Below are 15,986 nucleotides of genomic sequence, written 5' to 3'. Positions count from 1 at the left end.
TTGTGTTGTTGTGAGGCCCTGCAGTAGATTATTAAACAGGCTGAATGAGGAGAAACAGCCAGATGATGAAGCTAGTTTCTGTCCGCTGGGAAACACCATCAGTATTCTGGATAATTGAATGTCAAAAATGGGCTTTTAGCATGTGGGAAGCCAGTGCTGCCCCGTCGCCTGTTTGTTTTCTTCATCACTCACCCACTCAGTGTTATCTTCATCTCCTCATCCTCTCACACCAGACAACACCATGTTCATAGGCCTACACATGCTGCGCTAGCATATTATTATACAGCACATTTCATGCACAGTGATATTTCATCCATTTAACCATTTAAGAACATAAACATACATAAAAAATGTTTGATATAAAATGGATTAAAGAAATGTGAAAGCTTGTTTCCGTAATGGAATAAAAAATAAAAAGGTAATTGCAAGTTTTTCTCTTACAATTCTGTCTTTTTTATTGCAAAAGTCAGAATTCCAAGATCTAAACTCGCCATTTTTATCCAAGCTTCTGCTTAGAGTTCTGAGGAAAAAGTCCGAACAGTGAGATGTAAACTTAATTCTTAGAAAAAGCCAGAATAATGAGATGCAAACTTGATTCTTTAAAAAAAAGTCAGAATTCTGAAGAAAAAGTCAATAAGGAGATGTTAACTTAGAATTTTGAGAAAAAAGTCAAAATATGGAGATGTAAACTTAGAATTCTTAGGAAAAAAGTCAATAGGGAGATGTAAACTTAGAATTTTGACATAAAAAGTCAGAATAGTGAGATGTAAACTTAGAATTCTGAGGAAAAAGTCAGAATAGTGAGATGTAAACTTAGAATTCTGAGGAAAACGTCAGAATACTGAGATGTAAACTTAGAATCCTGAGGAAAAGAGTCAGAATAGTGAGATGTAAACTTAGAATTCTGAGAAAAAAAGTCAGAATAGTGAGATGTAAAATTAGAATTCTGAGGAAATAAGTCAATAAGGAGATGTAAACTTAGAATTTTGAGAAAAAAAGTCAAAATAGGGAGATGTAAACTTAGAATTCTGAGGAAAATAGTCAATAGGGAGATACAAACTTAGAAATTTGAGGTTAAAAGTCAGAATAGTGAGATGTAAACTTAGAATTCTGAGAAAAAAGTCAGAATAGTGAGATGTAAACTTAGAATTCTAAGAAAAAAGTCAGAATAGTGAGATGTAAACTTAGAATTCTAAGGAAAAAGTCAGAATAGGGAGTTGTAAACTTAGAATTCTGAGTAAAAAGTCAGAATAGTGAGATGCAAACTTAGAATTTTGAGAAAAAAGTCAAAATAGGGAGATGTAAACTTAGAATTCTGAGAAAAAAAGTCAGTATAAGGAGATGTAAACTTAATTCTTAAAAAAAGTCAGAATGAGATGTAAACTTAGAATTCTGAAGAAAAAGTCAAAATAGGGAGATGTAAACTTAGAATTCTGAGGAAATAGTCAATAGGGAGATACAAACTTAGAAATTTGAGGTTAAAAGTCAGAATAGTGAGATGTAAACTTAGAATTCTGAGGAAAAAGTCAGAATAGTGAGATGTAAACTTAGAATTCTGAGAAAAAAGTCAGAATACTGAGATGTAAACTTATAATTCTGAGGAAAAGAGTCAGAATAGTGAGATGTAAACTTAGAATTCTGAGAAAAAGAGTCAGAATAGTGAGATGTAAAATTAGAATTCTGAGGAAATAAGTCAATAAGGAGATGTAAACTTAGAATTTTGAGAAAAAAAAGTCAAAATAGGGAGATGTAAACTTAGAATTCTGAGGAAAATAGTCAATAGGGAGATACAAACTTAGAAATTTGAGGTTAAAAGTCAGAATAGTGAGATGTAAACTTAGAATTCTGAGAAAAAAGTCAGAAAAGGGAGATATAAACTTAGAATTCTGAGAAAAAAAGTCAGAATAGTGAGATGTAAACTTAGAATTTTGAGAAAAAAGTCAGAATAGTTAGATGTAAACTTAGAATTCTGAGGAAAAAGTCAGAATAGGGAGTTGTAAACTTAGAATTCTGAGTAAAAAGTCAGAATAGTGAGATGTAAACTTAGAATTTTGAGAAAAAAAGTCAAAATAGGGAGATGTAAACTTAAAATTCTGAGAAAAAAAGTCAGTATAGGGAGATGTAAACTTAATTCTTAAAAAAAGTCAGAATGAGATGTAAACTTAGAATTCTGAAGAAAAAGTCAAAATAGGGAGATGTAAACTTAGAATTCTGAGGAAAAAATCCAAACAGTGAGATGTAAACTTAGAATTCTGAGGAAAAAGTCCAAACAGTGAGATGTAAACTTTAAATCCTGGAAAAAGTTAAGGATTGCTAGATGTAAACATAATTCAAAGAAAAGAAGTCAGAATTGTGAGATGTAAACTGAAGTTTATATCTTGCAACTGCGAGATTAAAATTCCCAATTCTCCCAATTTTTTAATTTTATTCCATGGCATTAACAAGCTTGCATAAAGAAGTAAGAAATAAATCAAAATGAAATAATGCTAATATTTTGTAGATGTTTACATGATGCTTATGTAATGGTATAGTGTGATTTGCTGTTAGTCTGCAGTTCTGTCTAGCGCCAGTGCGAGCAAATTGAATGGCATTCGTTTAGATTTGCACGCTCAGTGAAAGTGAGTCGGAGAGGCGAGGAATTCCCCCTCCGCTGGCCGTAAATCTGGCAAATCAGATTAGACTTCACGCCGCTTTAGAGCGACAGCAGAGAGCCGCGGGTAAAGAAAGTGCTGCCTCATACAGACAGCAGCTTCCTGCGAACACAGCCTTTAAAAAATCATCTAAACCCGCTGAATGAGTCTCAGCACTTTTATATCCAGTAAATATTTCCTGCATGTTGACAATGATATGCTGTTGTTGTGATCATCCCTAGGTTTATTTCATACAGTGTTCAGAAAACTTTACAAAGCATGTGCAGCAAGTGTTATTTAATATTCATCAGTGAATCTCATGAAACCTTTCAAGGATGTTTTATTTCAGCCCAAAATAAAAACAAAAGAAATTGAAACCTATTTTAGGACAGTTAGGATTTTTTTTTTTTTTGTAATTATACTGTATATTGCATTTAAATCAGTGTAAATATATTTAGGCCTAAATTTAAGATTTATGTATTTGAATTGGATATAAAATTAATGAACATAAACTAATTTAATATTTGTCATTAGCAAAATGACTTTTAAATACACAATAACTAGATGAATGAATGACAAATATTAATTACTTTGCGTTGCGTTGTAAAATGTGTAATCCAAATACATGGAAATTTTACCATGGAAATGTTACCAAAATATTTATAGTTATTAAAAAATTTAGTAAAATATCATCAATATCATCATATTATTCATTTTTGAATTATTTTAATGACCATAAAATTTCATGCAACCTACACTTTTTCAGCTTAATACTTAAAATATATTAGACTGCATATTATTTAATATATATATTTTTTTAAATATAATTTTTCTTTGAGTTTGACAAGTAAGGGTGGCATGAAAAATGTTTAAAAAATATTTATAGTTATTAAAAATAATAAAATAACAGTTTCATATTATTTGATACTATTAATTTTTAAAAATTGTAATGACCATAAAATATAAAATTTTCATGCAACCTAAACTATTCAGCTTAATAATTAAAATATATTAGATTGTAAATTATTTTAAAATATTATTTTTTATCTTGGACAAGTATTGGTGATATATATATATACATTTTTTATATGCAATAGAAATACATAAATCTTAAGTGTAGGCCTAAATATTGTTATATTTTATTTACTTATTTTGCATTATAGTAATGAGAATTTTTACAATGAAAATAATGTTTTATTGCTCCTAAAACTGATATGCATGCAAATGATTTTAATGTGACGCAGACTTTTGTGAGATTCGCTGTTAAATTGGCTGAAATATGCATTTAATCCTGTAGAGTTCAGCTTTTAATCATGTTCATGTTTTATGAATGGCTGTAAATGACATTTAAACTGCCTTGTCACCCGGCGAACGTTATCAGGAGTTTTAGATCGCTGACACGAAAGCGTAAATGCCAATCGCCAAAGGCCATTCATAAATCACGATCAAAGAGCGATTGACAGCGGCTGCTGTTTGTTTCTGGTGTGAAGTGGATGTGACAGCGCTCTGACAGCTGCTTTGCTTTCTTTGGTAACCAGGTGGTGGTTAACGCTCTGATCGGTGCCATCCCGTCCATCATGAACGTGCTGCTGGTGTGTCTGATCTTCTGGCTCATCTTCAGCATCATGGGCGTCAACCTGTTCGCCGGGAAGTTCGGCCGCTGCGTCAACCGGACGGGCTTCATCTACAACGCCTCCGACATCAACAACAAGACGGAGTGCATGGAGATGAACAGCACGCAGTACTACTGGACCAAAGTCAAAGTCAACTTCGACAACGTGGGCGCAGGTTACCTCGCGCTCCTTCAAGTGGTGAGCTTACTTTTCTTACTCCTTTTCCTTCCCGGCATTCGTTTTCTTCCGGCCGCTGCCCACCTCTGTCTGTCCCAGAGTGCGAATCAATCAACAAGTCAGCGGAGCTTTATTTTTAGCCGCCGCTGGTGCCATTATACCAAACTTTGAGCTCAGCAAGAGCGCTCGCACTTCATTCTTCAATTTAACTTAGTTGATGCTGTAACCTAGCAACAAGTCACTTAGCTCCTTTCCATCAACTTCTTGTGACTTCGCCCAATACAAACCTTTCATTTGCATCTGGAAATAGTCGCCCTGAGCCATTCACAAAGACCCGCAATTACCAGTAACTAAGGCAAAAAGACCAACCGTAGTGATTTCATTCACTCATTCACCTCAGATGTGCTTCATTTCACAGGAAATCTATATTTGCCCAGTTCTACATCACTACTTAAATGAGCTTTTCTCTCCTGCTTTTATTACAAATCTGATGCTTGATGAGTACAAAATGTACAAAAGATTTAAAGATAACGAGAGCATATGTAAAAGAAAGTGTTAATAATCTTTTGAACTCTCTAACTTTGTGCATGTGATGAGTTGGACAAATATGAGTGACATTAAAAATGTATACAAAATATTTAGAGTTATTAAAAATAATAAAATGGAGTAAAATATTATTTAATATTATTCTTTTTAAAATTATTTTAATGGATATAAAATATACAATTTTCATGTCACATACAGTTTTTCAGCTTAATAATTAAAATATATATTAGTATATTATTAATAAATATATATTTAAGTATGGGTGACATGAAAAAATTATTTAAAAAAATGTATAGTTATTAAAACTAATAAAATGTAGTAAAATAAATTTTTGATATTATTTAATATTATTCAATTTTTTAAATTATTTTAATTTCCATAAAATATACATATAAAACCCTCACTTTTTCAGCTTAATACTTAAAATATATTAAATTGTAAATTATTTAAAAATTATTTTTAAAAAATATTATTTTTATCTTTAAATTGGTCATGAATGGGTGACATAAAAAATGTATAAAAATATTTATAGTTATTAAAAATAAAATATGGTAGAATAAAATGTTAGTATTATTTAATATTATTCGTTTTTTAATTATTTTAATGACCATAAAATATACAATTTTCATGGAACCCACACCTTTTCAGCTTAATAATTAAAATATATTAGATTGTAAATTATTTAAAAATGATTTTCATCTTTAATTTGGACAAGTATGGGTGATATGAAAAACGTGTAAAAATATTTATAGTTATTAAAAATAAGAAAATGTAGTAAAATATTTTAGATTTCAAAATATTTTAAAAAAAAATTTAATAATGACTCTTAAAAAAATTGCACATTTTTCAAGTCACCCACATTTTTTTCAAGTTAATGTTAAAAATAATTATTTAAATTAATATTACAAATAAAGTATTTATGTGCACATGTCATGATTGAAAGTCGGTATGAAATGGAAGCTGTGCTCGTTTTTTCTTCCCTATTGTGCCGTATATCCGAGTGAAACAACTTCTGGAACAAGAACAAATGTAGGGCGGGGCTTGATTTTGTCTGTAGGGAATTGATTGAATGGTTGTGGTTTGCTATTGGTGGATCTCATGTGAGTGACAGGTTGCCCCGCCCTCATCATCAGAGAAGAGAAGAGATGCTGCAGGAGGGAGGGGAAGATATTCTGATTCAAGATTATGAGGAACATGAATTTAACTAAATATTTTCCTTCTTCTCAAGGCCACCTTCAAGGGTTGGATGGAGATCATGTACGCCGCAGTCGACTCACGATCTGTAAGTACTTCATAAACCTTGTTGTGATTGAAAGCCATATGAAGGTATTGTCTGCTTATTTCAGTGTCTGTAATCTGATGAAACAGGTGGAAGAGCAGCCCGTTAAAGAAAAGAGCCTGTACATGTACCTGTACTTCGTCATCTTCATCATCTTCGGCTCCTTCTTCACGCTGAATCTCTTCATTGGTGTCATCATTGACAACTTCAACCAACAGAAACGAAAGATAAGTATTAAAATCATGAAGGGTGTGATCGTGTTTGTAATGGAGATGGTAATAATAACAGTGGAGTTTCTCTGTACTTAGGTGGACAGGACATCTTCATGACAGAAGAACAGAAGAAATATTATAATGCCATGAAAAAACTGGGATCCAAGAAACCACAGAAACCAATCCCAAGACCTCCTGTGAGTGACTGGATGGATCATTGATAAAGATGAGCAAATCACATCTCATAAAAATCATAATCTGGGCGGTGGTATCAGAAATCTATTATATTATAATGACCTTACAAAATAATAATATATAATATGGTATATATAATATGGTATTTTTTAAGGTTATTATATATATTATATTATATTATATTATATTATATTATATTATATTATATTATATTATATTAATAAACATAGTATAATGACCTTACAAAATAATAATATATAATATGGTATTTTTAAGGTTATTATATTATATTATATTATATATATATAATATATAATATATTATATTATATTATATTATATTATATTATATTATATATATATATGAATAAAACATAGTATAATGACCTTAAAAATAATATATAATATGGTATTTTTAAGGTTATTATATTATATTATATTATATTATATTATATTATATTATATGAATAAAACATAGTATAATGACCTTAAAAATAATATATAATATGGTATTTTTTAAGGTTATTATATTTATTATATTATATTATATTATATTATATTATATTATATTATATTATATTATATTAATAAAACATAGTATAATGACCTTAAACATAATATATAATATGGTATTTCGTAAGGTTATTATAATTTATTATATTATATTATATTATATATATATATTATATTATATTATATTATATTATATTATATTATATGAATAAACATAGTATAATGACCTTAAAAATAATATATAATATGGTATTTTGTAAGGTTATTATATTATATTATATTATATTATATTATATTATATTATATTATATATATATATATTATATTATATTATATTATATGAATAAAACATAGTATAATGACCTTAAAAATAATATATAATATGGTATTTTGTAAGGTTATTATATTATATTATATTATATTATATTATATTATATTATATTATATTATATTATATTATATTATATGAATAAAACATAGTATAATGACCTTAAAAATAATATATAATATGGTATTTTGTAAGGTTATTATATTATATTATATTATATTATATTATATATTATATTATATTATATTATATTATATTATATTATATTATATGAATAAAACATAGTATAATGACCTTAAAAATAATATATAATATGGTATTTTTTAAGGTTATTATATTATATTATATTATATTATATTATATTATATTATATTATATTATATTATATTATATTAATAAAACATAGTATAATGACCTTAAACATAATATATAATATGGTATTTTGTAAGGTTAATATATTGTATTATATTATATTATATTATATTATATTATATTATATTATATTATATTATATTATATTATATTATATTATATTATATTATATTATATTATATTATATTAATGTAGTATAATGACCATGCAAAAAATAAACATTTGTCGTGTCACCCACACTTTTCCAGCATATTTTAATTATACAGTAATTCTATAATATTTCAGCATATTATCAATTTATATATATTTGTCATTGAAATTATATATTATATAACTAAAAAATAGTAAAAATATATTTTAATATTATTATTAATTTCTTTTATAGTTTTAATGAGTATAAAAATTATGCATTTTTTCATGTCACCCACACGTTTTCAACTTAATGCTTAAAATAATAGTTTAAATTAATATTATGAATAAAACAAAGTTTAACAAAGTCAAACTTAAAAAAAAAAAAAAAACACTGCACACACACACAAATATCAGCCTTCCTCTCAAGTGGTCTTCAGTCCTGGATGGATTTTGTTGATTGAGTTTGTGTCTTATCCTCTTCTCCTCTTCTCAGAACCCAGTGCAGGGATTCTTCTTCGATCTGGTGTCCAAACAAGCTTTCGACATCTTGATCATGTTGCTCATCATTCTCAACATGGTGACGATGATGGTGGAAACGGATGAACAGTCTCCCAGCATCGAGTACATCCTCTATTACGTCAACCTGGCCTTCATCGTCATCTTCACCACCGAGTGCATCATTAAAATCATCGCACTGCGCTACTATTTCTTCACCGTCAGCTGGAACATCTTTGACTTTGTGGTTGTCATCCTCTCTATTGTGGGTAAGGGGAGAATACTTCAATAAATCAAATCAAATCAAATATTTCTTTAAAGGTGCAACGGCTCATCAGCGACAAAGATTGTTAAAAGTTATTAAACTTATTTACACTTTTTTAGCTTAATAATTTTAAAAAATATATATCAAATTGTAAATACATATTAAATTGTAATTTAAGTTGGACAAGAATAGGTGACATGAAAATGTATAAAATATTTAGTTAAAAATAATAAAATATTGTAAAATATGTTTCATATGATGAATATTATGCATCTTTGAATTATTTTAATTACCATAAAATATACAATTTTCATGCCACTTATACTTTTAATAATTAAAATATATATTAGATTGTGTTTTTTTTATTTTTTTTAAAAAAAATATTTAAATTATTATTTTTAACCTTAAGTTGGATAAGTATGGACATGAAAAATGTATAACATATTTATAGTCATTAAAAATAATAAAATGTAGTAAAATAATTTTCTTTCATATAATGCATCTTTGAATTATTTGATTGTAAATTATTTTTAAAATAATATTAAATATTTCTTATTTTTTAACTTTAAGTTGGACAAGTATGGGTAACATGAAAAATGTATAAAATATTTATAGTTATTAAAAATAATAAAATGTAGTCAAATAAAAAATTCAATTATTTAATATTATTATTTTTTATTTTATTTTAATGGCCATAAAATATAAAATTTACATGCAACCTACACTTTTTCAGTTTAATAATTAACATATATATTAGATTTTACATTTTTAAAATATATATTTAAATTATTATTTTTAACCTTAAGTTGGATAAATAAAGATGACATGAAACATGTATAAAATATTTATAGTTATTAAAAATAATAAAATATAGTAAAATAAAATGTTCATATTATTTAATATTATTCATTTTTAATTATTTGAATGCCCATAAAATATACCACTTTCATGCCACATACACTTTTTCAGTCTAATAATTAAAATATATATTAGACTGAAAAACTATGAATGATATGAAAAAAGTATACACATATTTATATAAAAATAAAAAATATTTCAGAAATATATTAGTTTAATCATAATTTTTTTAACTTAATGTTAAAAACAATTATGTCAAATTAAATTAAATTAGTAATATTCTCTCTTTGTAAGACGCAGTAGCTTTACCGTTTAACCTTGGCACTACATATCAAGGTCTAAAGACATTCAATGCAATTTTGTAGCTCTTCACCTACTAATAAATAGGCAGCCGATGCTTAAGTGATACGACGAGGCGATTTTCAGAAAAGCCGCCCCGCATGACCCTGATGAGAGAAAGAGGGAGGCCAGAGGGGTTAACAGGCCCATGGAGTGGCCATCTCTGAGAAAGGGGGATCGTTTAAGGTGAAGGTAATTTCAGCAATCACGGCTGTCAGCTCCGGTGATTGGCCTGTGATTGAGCTGTCCGTCCGCTGAGGGCCGCTGGCGTCGGAGCTAAAAGCTTGACATGGTCTCGTGCCCCGACCCCCTCCTCCGTCCTGTATCTCAAGAGGGTTAAAAGCTTAAAGACGCACGTAACAAATGTAAAAACGAGCAATTTAACTCTTAAGTGGCACCAACTTGACAATAAATCAAGAGTGGTCATGGTTAGTAATTGGTCTAGTCATAATATGGCGTCTAGATTCGGGACACTCACATGAATGTCATTCTGAACCCATGTGCAGTTATTTTTCCATGGCAAAATGAAAAGTATCTTCTCGGGGATGTTTTCCATTCAACAGCTGATACTCTGAATGACAAAAAGCATTAAATTTAGGCTGGTGCAACAGATTGAGACGGCCAATCAAATCAAAGAAGGTGGGCGTTACTGTTCACAGAATTTTGGGTTGAAAATGGACAAACCCAGCAATTGGGTTGTTTAACCCAGCGAATGGGTTGTTTTTACCCAGCAATTGGGTTGTTTTAACCCAGCAATTGGGTTGTTTTAACCCAGCGAATGGGTTGTTTGAACCCAGCAATTAGGTTATTTTAACCCAGCAATTGGGTTGTTTTAATCCAGCAATTGGGTTGTTTTAATCCAGCGGTTGGGTTGTTTTAACCCAGCAATTAGGTTGTTTTAACCCAGCAATTAGGTTGTTTTAACCCAGCAATTAGGTTGTTTTAACCCAGCGAATGGGTTGTTTTAACCCAGCGTTTGGGTTGTTTTAATCCAGCGGTTGGGTTGTTTTAACCCAGCAATTAGGTTGTTTTAACCCAGCGAATGGGTTGTTTCATCCCAGCGGTTGGGTTGTTTGAACCCAGTGAATGGGGTGTTTTAACCCAGCTATTGGGTTGTTTTAACCCAGCGAATGGGTTGTTTCATCTCAGCGGTTGGGTTGTTTTAACCCAGCAGTTGGGTTGTTTTAACCCTGCGAATGGGTTGTTTGAACCCAGCGGTTGGGTTGTTTTAACCCAGCGGTTGGGTTGTTTCAACCCAGCAATTGGGTTGTTTCAACCCAGCGGTTGGGTTGTTTTAACCCTGCGAATGGGTTGTTTCAACCCAGCGGTTGGGTTGTTTTAACCCAGCAATTGGGTTGTTTTTACCCAGTGAATGGGGTGTTTTAACCCAGCTATTGGGTTGTTTTAACCCAGCGAATGGGTTGTTTCAACCCAGCGGTTGGGTTGTTTTAACCCAGCAATTGGGTTGTTTTTACCCAGTGAATGGGGTGTTTTAACCCAGCTATTGGGTTGTTTTAACCCATTGGGTTGCGAATGGGTTGTGGGTTGTTTTAACCCAGCAATTGGGTTGTTTTAACCCAGCGAATGGGTTGTTTTAACCCAGCGTTTGGGTTGTTTTAATCCAGCGGTTGGGTTGTTTTAACCCAGCAATTAGGTTGTTTTAACCCAGCAACCCAGTTTTAACCCGTTTGGGTTGTTTTAACCCAGCGAATGGGTTGTTTCATCTCAGCGGTTGGGTTGTTTTAACCCAGCAGTTGGGTTGTTTTAACCCTGCGAATGGGTTGTTTGAACCCAGCGGTTGGGTTGTTTTAACCCAGCGGTTGGGTTGTTTCAACCCAGCAATTGGGTTGTTTCAACCCAGCGGTTGGGTTGTTTTAACCCTGCGATTGGGTTGTTTCAACCCAGCGGTTGGGTTGTTTTAACCCAGCAATTGGGTTGTTTTTACCCAGTGAATGGGGTGTTTTAACCCAGCTATTGGGTTGTTTTAACCCAGCGAATGGGTTGTTTGAACCCAGCAGTTGGGTTGTTTTAACCCAGCAATTGGGTTGTTTCAACCCAGCAATTGGGTTGTTTCAACCCAGCAGTTGGGTTGTTTTAACCCAGCAATTGGGTTGTTTTTACCCAGTGAATGGGGTGTTTTAACCCAGCTATTGGGTTGTTTTAACCCAGCGAATGGGTTGTTTCAACCCAGCGGTTGGGTTGTTTTAACCCAGCAATTGGGTTGTTTTTACCCAGAGAATGGGGTGTTTTAACACAGCGAATGGGTTGTTTTTACCCAGCTATTGGGTTGTTTTAGCCCAGCGGTTGGGTTGTTTTAACCCAGCAAGTTGGGTTGTATTAACCCAGCAATTGGGTTGTTTTAGCCCAGCGGTTGGGTTGTTTTAGCCCAGCGGTTGGGTTGTTTTAACCCAGCAATTGGGTTGTTTTAGCCCAGCAGTTGGGTTGTTTTAGCCCAGCAGTTGGGTTGTTTTAGCCCAGCGGTTGGGTAGTTTGAACCCAGCGGATTAAAACAAACAATACATTTAATCATTTTGTTTTAATCATTTAATCATGTGCTTTTGTCATTTTTCAATATAGCTATTTAGGTTTACTTTATTTTTATTTCAGTTTTAGTTTTAGTTTTTATTTCCAGTTAATTATTTTAGTGCTTCAACTCAAACTTATTTCAAATAATTTCCAAGGCAATGTTTCTAATTTTCATTTAGTTTAAGTTTTTCAACTATTTTATTTTATTTTATTTCAGCTTTATTTCGATTAACAGAAATGGTTAATAGTTTTAGTTAACTATAATGACCCTGATGCAAACAAATCATTGTTAGTTCATGTTAACTGATAACCAATGAAATCTTAATCTTACCATGTCTCTTTCTCGTTGCAGGTATCGTTCTCGCGGACATCATTGAGAAATATTTTGTCTCTCCCACTCTTTTCCGAGTCATCCGCCTGGCTCGAATCGGACGGATCCTTCGGCTCATCCGCGGAGCGAAGGGAATTCGGACGTTGCTCTTTGCCTTAATGATGTCTCTCCCTGCGTTGTTCAACATCGGCCTCCTGCTCTTCCTCGTCATGTTCATCTACGCCATCTTCGGCATGGCCAACTTCGCCTACGTCAAGAAGCAAGGCGGCATCGACGACATGTTCAACTTTGAGACGTTTGGCAACAGCATGATCTGCCTCTTCCAGATCACCACGTCTGCCGGATGGGACAATCTGCTCAATCCCATCCTAAATAACTCTCCCGAGGAGTGCGATCCGGATATTCCTCACACCGGCACCAACGCGCGAGGAAACTGCGGGAATCCTTCGGTGGGCATCACGTTCTTTGTGACCTACATTATTATTTCCTTTCTCATTGTCGTCAACATGTACATCGCTATTATCCTGGAGAACTTCAGCGTGGCCACTGAGGAGAGCACGGAGCCGCTGAGCGAGGACGATTTCGAGATGTTCTATGAGGTCTGGGAAAAGTTCGACCCGGAAGCCACACAGTTCATCGAGTACTCAAAACTCTCGGACTTCGCCGACACACTTTCCGAGCCGCTGCGCATCGCCAAACCCAACAAAATCAAACTCATTTCCATGGACCTGCCGATGGTGAGCGGAGACAAGATCCATTGCTTGGACATTCTCTTCGCCTTCACCAAACGCGTTCTGGGCGAGTCGGGCGAAATGGACGCGCTGAAGCAGCAGATGGAAGGAGAAGTTCATGATGGCGAACCCATCCAAGATCTCCTACGAGCCAATCACCACGACGCTGCGGCGGAAACAAGAGGACGTATCCGCCACCATGATCCAGCGGTCGTACAGGCGCCATCTACTGCGACGGCAGCTGAAACAAGCTTCGTTACTTTACCGCCAGATCAACCTGCCGGACGCCGCCAAAGAGGACGACAGTTCGCCGGAGAACGAGGGACTTATAGTCTCCATGATAATGGAGAACTACGGCGCCGAAGTTACAGAGACGCTGTCGGCCACGTCTTCTCCGCCGTCTTACGACAGCGTCACGCGAGTGACTAGCGAGCTTTTTCACGCTCTAATCCCGGAGGCCACGAATACGGACCTCAGCGAACCTTTTCCTAGCACAGACAGAGATCGCGAGACATTTCTGTGATGACGGACGGATGGACGGACATCATTTCCTTTGTTTACCGAATGTAAAATAGCTCAGATGACACAAAATCGAAGGTTTTTGTAGACGAAAAACTGTTTTATTTCTCTTGTGGTTGAATATACAAGGGGAAATGTTATGGAAGCTTGTTCCTGCCATGAAATAAAAAGTAAAAAAGGTAATTGCAACTTTTTATCTCACAATTCTTCAATTATTTTTCTTGCAATTGCGTGTTTATATCTCACAAGTCTGACTTTTTTTCTCAGAATTGCATGATATAAACTCACAATTGCGAGAAAAAAGCCAGAATTGCGACATTATATCTATCAATTCTGACTTTATAATTTACAATTCTGACTTTATAACTCACAATTCTGATTTTAAATCTCCCAATTCTCAAAAAAAGAAAAAAATTACGAATTGCGACTATATGTCGCAATTCTGACTTTATAACGCAATTCTGGCTATAACGTAATTCTGACTATATCTCGCAATTCTGACTTTATAACTCTTAATTCTGACTTTATATCTCGCAATTCTGACTTTACATCTCATAATTCTGACTATAACGTAATTCTGACTATTGCGATTCTGACTATAACGTAATTCTGACTATATGTCGCAATTCTGACTTTATATCACACAATTCTGACTTATAACGTAATTCTGACTATATGTCGCAATTCTGACTTTATATCACACAATTCTGACTTTATATCAATTCTGACTTTATAATTTACAATTCTGACTTTATAACTCACAATTCTGACTTTAAATCTCCCAACTCTGACTATATGTCGCAATTCTGACTTTATATCTCACAATTCTGACTTTATAACTTAATTCTGACTTTATATCTCGCAATTCTGACTTTATATCTCATAATTCTGACTATAACGTAACTCTGACTATATGTCGCAATTCTGATTTTATAACTCGTAATTCTGACTTTATATCTCATAATTCTGACTTTATATCTCATAATTCTGACTATAACGTAACTCTGACTATATGTCGCAATTCTGACTTTATAACTCATAATTCTGACTTTATATCTCGCAATTCTGACTTTATATCTAATTCTGACTTTATATCTTTATATCTCGCAATTCTGACTTTATATCTCATAATTCTGACTATAACGTAATTCTGACTATATGTCGCAATTCTCACTTTATAACGCAATTCTGACTCATAATTCTGACTTTATATCTCGCAATTCTGACTTTATATCTCATAATTCTGACTATAACGTAATTCTGACTATATGTCGCAATTCTCACTTTATATCTCACAATTCTGACTTTATAAGTCGAAATTATGAGTTTAAATCTCGCAATCTATCTTAAATCTCGAATCTATATCTCGCGATTCTGACTTTTTAAGATGCAATTATGAGTTTATATCACACAATTCTGACAAGAAAGTCAGAAATGTGTGACGCAAACTCTCAATTACAAGGAAAAAAAGTCAAAATTCTGAGATAAAAAGGTCGCAATTACCTTTTTTATTTCTTTATTTAGTGGCGGAAACAAGCTTCCATAGAAAGTTGCTCTTTGACCATGCACACGTCAACCTTCACAGTTTGAATGCATGAATGAGATCCGTAGTTGCGATTAATTATCATATATAACACATTTTAATCAAAGTCTGCCTGACCGTACAGTAAAGGTCTTACTTAAAACGGCGTGATTCCTTTTAAGATTTGAGATTATTCGTAGAATGCATCCATGTACATGTTATCGGTCTGTCATAGGTTCATACTTCACGCCGTTTTGGGAAGCATGACGATTACCTCTTTCTGTGTCGCTAGCGATGAAGAGGCAGCGGTAATAACTGACACGGTTGTTTGCACTTTCTTTTCGCTCACCATGTTTTTTTCCGTCGTCGCCCAGACCGTTTTCTCTCAGCGTCGTCATTACAAG

General features: G+C 32.7%; 1 protein-coding gene across 1 annotated transcript in view; it reads left to right on the top strand.

Annotated features, from left to right (window-relative positions):
* scn5lab (sodium channel, voltage gated, type V-like, alpha b) overlaps nucleotides 1-14,320 on the top strand; it is a 168,522-nt gene extending 154,202 nt beyond the window's left edge. Inside the window, 7 exon segments of the mRNA XM_048174687.1 lie at nucleotides 4,169-4,441; nucleotides 6,195-6,248; nucleotides 6,335-6,472; nucleotides 6,550-6,654; nucleotides 8,490-8,760; nucleotides 12,832-13,649; nucleotides 13,651-14,320. Of these exon segments, the coding sequence (XP_048030644.1) occupies nucleotides 4,169-4,441; nucleotides 6,195-6,248; nucleotides 6,335-6,472; nucleotides 6,550-6,654; nucleotides 8,490-8,760; nucleotides 12,832-13,649; nucleotides 13,651-14,064 (2,073 nt within the window). The 3' untranslated portion in view covers nucleotides 14,065-14,320.
* The last annotated feature ends 1,666 nt before the right edge of the window (nucleotides 14,321-15,986 follow it).

The sequence above is a fragment of the Megalobrama amblycephala genome, linkage group LG22 (assembly GCF_018812025.1).
Source record: "Megalobrama amblycephala isolate DHTTF-2021 linkage group LG22, ASM1881202v1, whole genome shotgun sequence".
NCBI classification, from domain to species: Eukaryota; Metazoa; Chordata; class Actinopteri; order Cypriniformes; family Xenocyprididae; genus Megalobrama; species Megalobrama amblycephala.
Note: the sequence above shows the minus strand (reverse complement) of the source record. Positions and strands in the feature narration are given on the sequence as shown.